The following is a 2,541-nucleotide window of genomic DNA, read 5'->3' as shown; positions in this document are numbered from 1 at the left end:
GAGGTAGCCCAGTTTTATGACTGATTTGCATCTCTCTGGCGTTAGAGCCCAATATTCTGATCTTAACTACATTAGTTTACTTTGCTCAGGCTAGGCTCCTGGTCAAGCTTTGTGGAAAGGAAACGGATGTACAAGTGTACATGCATATGTAAGTGTATAAGTGCAAGCAAGCATATAGATATAATTATACATATGGAGGCAGGAGGTCTGGTTTAGAGGGGGGCAGGAGGTCTGGTCTAGAGGGTAGAGCCTCCATTTGCCTGAAGAAAACACCCTAAGGTCGCCAGTTCGAGGCCACCGGCACCGTGCGACCTTGAAGCAGCTGACAAGCTGAGCCGAGTTATTCCATCTGCTCTGAGCGTGGGAGGATGGAGGCCAGAATGTGAAACCAGGTCAAGAAAGTAACACCTGAATGTTGTGGTTCTTGTAAGATAGAACATTCTTTCAAATTGCAAAAATCCCTACGGGGATTTAATAAGCCTGCCTATGTAAACCGCCTTGAATAAAGTCTTGAATAAAAACCAAGAAAGGTGGTATATAAATACCTGTATTATTATTATTATTATTATTATTATTATTATTATTATTATTATTATTATTATTATTATTATTATTATTATTGTATAATCACCAGTCTATTGTTGTTTTCTCTTCAGGCCATTTGCAAGGACCTCTCTCTGTCTTCACGGAATGGATGGGGTCAACCACACCGCAGTGACCCATTTTGTGTTTTTGGGGCTGACTAGTAACCGTGGACTGGAAGTGGCTTTATTTGTGCTCTTCTCCATCATCTACCTGCTGATTCTAGCTGGGAACCTCCTCATCATTGTCACTGTAGTCAGGGATCACTGCCTGCACACCCCCATGTATTTCTTCTTGGGCAACCTCTCTTTCATTGACATCTGCCACTCCTCTGTTACCGCCCCCAAGATGCTCTTGGATTTCTTGCTGCTCCGGAAGACCATCTCCTTTAGCGGCTGCATAGCACAGCTCTTCTTTCTCCACCTGTCTGCCTGTGCTGAGATCTTCCTCTTGACCATCATGGCCTATGACCGCTACATGGCCATCTGCCACCCCCTGCAGTACATGTCTGTCACGAGCCTGAAGGTCTGTGCCTGGTTGGTGGGTGCCCTGTGGGTGGGGGCAACGATCCATTCCTTAGTGCAGACCGTCCTCACTATCCGCCTCCCCTACTGTGGTCCTAACATCATTGACAGCTTTTTCTGTGATGTTCCCCCTGTCATCAAATTGGCTTGCACTGATACATATTTTACTAGGGTTCTTATTGTGTCCAATAGTGGCATGATATCTTTGATTTGCTTCTTGGCTTTGCTGGCTTCTTACATCATCATCCTGGTCTCACTGAGAGGGCGGTCAGCTGAAGAGCGGCGCAAAGCCCTCTCCACCTGTGCTGCCCACTTACTGGTTGTAGCATTGTTCCTGGGGCCTTGCATTTTCCTCTACACCCGCCCAGCTGCCAGCTCTATGGACAAAATGGTGGCCATCTTCTACACGGTGGTGACTCCTGTACTCAACCCGGTGATATACACCTTGAGGAATGAACAAGTGAAGACCTCCATGAAGAAACTGAGAGATCATAAGGTCTTCTGGGTGGGTAAATGAGTAGATGTCCTCCTCACAAGGGAAGCGTTTGATAAATGGTGAGACTGAAGACCGTCAAGTGGAAATTAGCCCAGTATCTTCAGATAGTGGTTGTAAGTACTGTGATGATATGAGAGGACTTGGTCTCCAGAGAGAATATTCAAGCTTTGGAAATTTTCTCACTCGAAATAAGAAGTGACTTTAGCTGTGCAAGATGCTATTAAATTAAAAAAAAAATTAAGATTGTAATGTTGATAAGAACATTTATTCAATATCAAAAGAAGTTAATAATTATTATACTAATGATAGCACCAGAAATAGAACTGTAAGCTGCCTCTTGCTCTCCCCTGATATCCAGTTTAGAAAAAAAGAGAAAAGAATGTACTGATAGATTTAAATGTAACTGGCATTTTAAAAGTACTTTGAAGGGTGGGGAGATGGTACCATATTGAAGCCGACGTGTATATTTCTCTTTCTTTGGCAAAGCAAACCAATGGCAGAGTTAACTGTGTATGTGTAATGTGTATGTTTTAGGAAGTTTTCTTTCTTTTGATTTGGAATTTCCATACTCCTGCAGATCTTTATATCCCATGCTGAACATTTAATAAAACGAAAATTTTAAAAAAAGATGAGTTTGTGGTCACTGGTTTCCCAGCAGAGGATGTTGAGAGGGTTGTGATCTAGCTGTGCTGGAGAAAACAAACCAACAAAACAAAGAAACAAATAAATGATCTCTTTCCCAGATTCTGAAAAACTCAGTTCAGTTCAGTAAATTCATTTATATCATCAGTTCTTTTTCTATTACTCTTAGGGATGTACCACAAGCTATGGTACATCCTAAAATTCTGACACCTGGAAATCTTGCTCAGATACTTATAATATGTACCCTTTCTCTGGATATGACACTAGGGTCAGTCCCAAATAGCTGAACCAAATTGG

At 42.2% G+C, this 2,541-nt stretch overlaps 1 protein-coding gene across 1 annotated transcript; it reads left to right on the top strand.

The window, feature by feature from the left end:
- The first annotated feature begins 690 nt into the window (after nucleotides 1-690).
- LOC136651783 (olfactory receptor 4E2-like) lies at nucleotides 691-1,623 on the top strand. Its single transcript, XM_066628463.1, has one exon. The coding sequence runs from the start codon at nucleotides 691-693 to the stop codon at nucleotides 1,621-1,623; it is 933 nt and encodes a 310-aa protein (XP_066484560.1).
- The last annotated feature ends 918 nt before the right edge of the window (nucleotides 1,624-2,541 follow it).

This window comes from Tiliqua scincoides, chromosome 5 (genome assembly GCF_035046505.1).
Source record: "Tiliqua scincoides isolate rTilSci1 chromosome 5, rTilSci1.hap2, whole genome shotgun sequence".
NCBI lineage: Eukaryota > Metazoa > Chordata > Lepidosauria > Squamata > Scincidae > Tiliqua > Tiliqua scincoides.
This window is presented reverse-complemented; position numbering and strand designations above follow the sequence as displayed.

Excerpts from the sequence above, each read along its gene's own strand:
- LOC136651783 (XM_066628463.1), top strand. The coding sequence starts at position 691 with ATGGATGGGGTCAACCACACCGCAGTGACCCATTTTGTGTTTTTGGGG.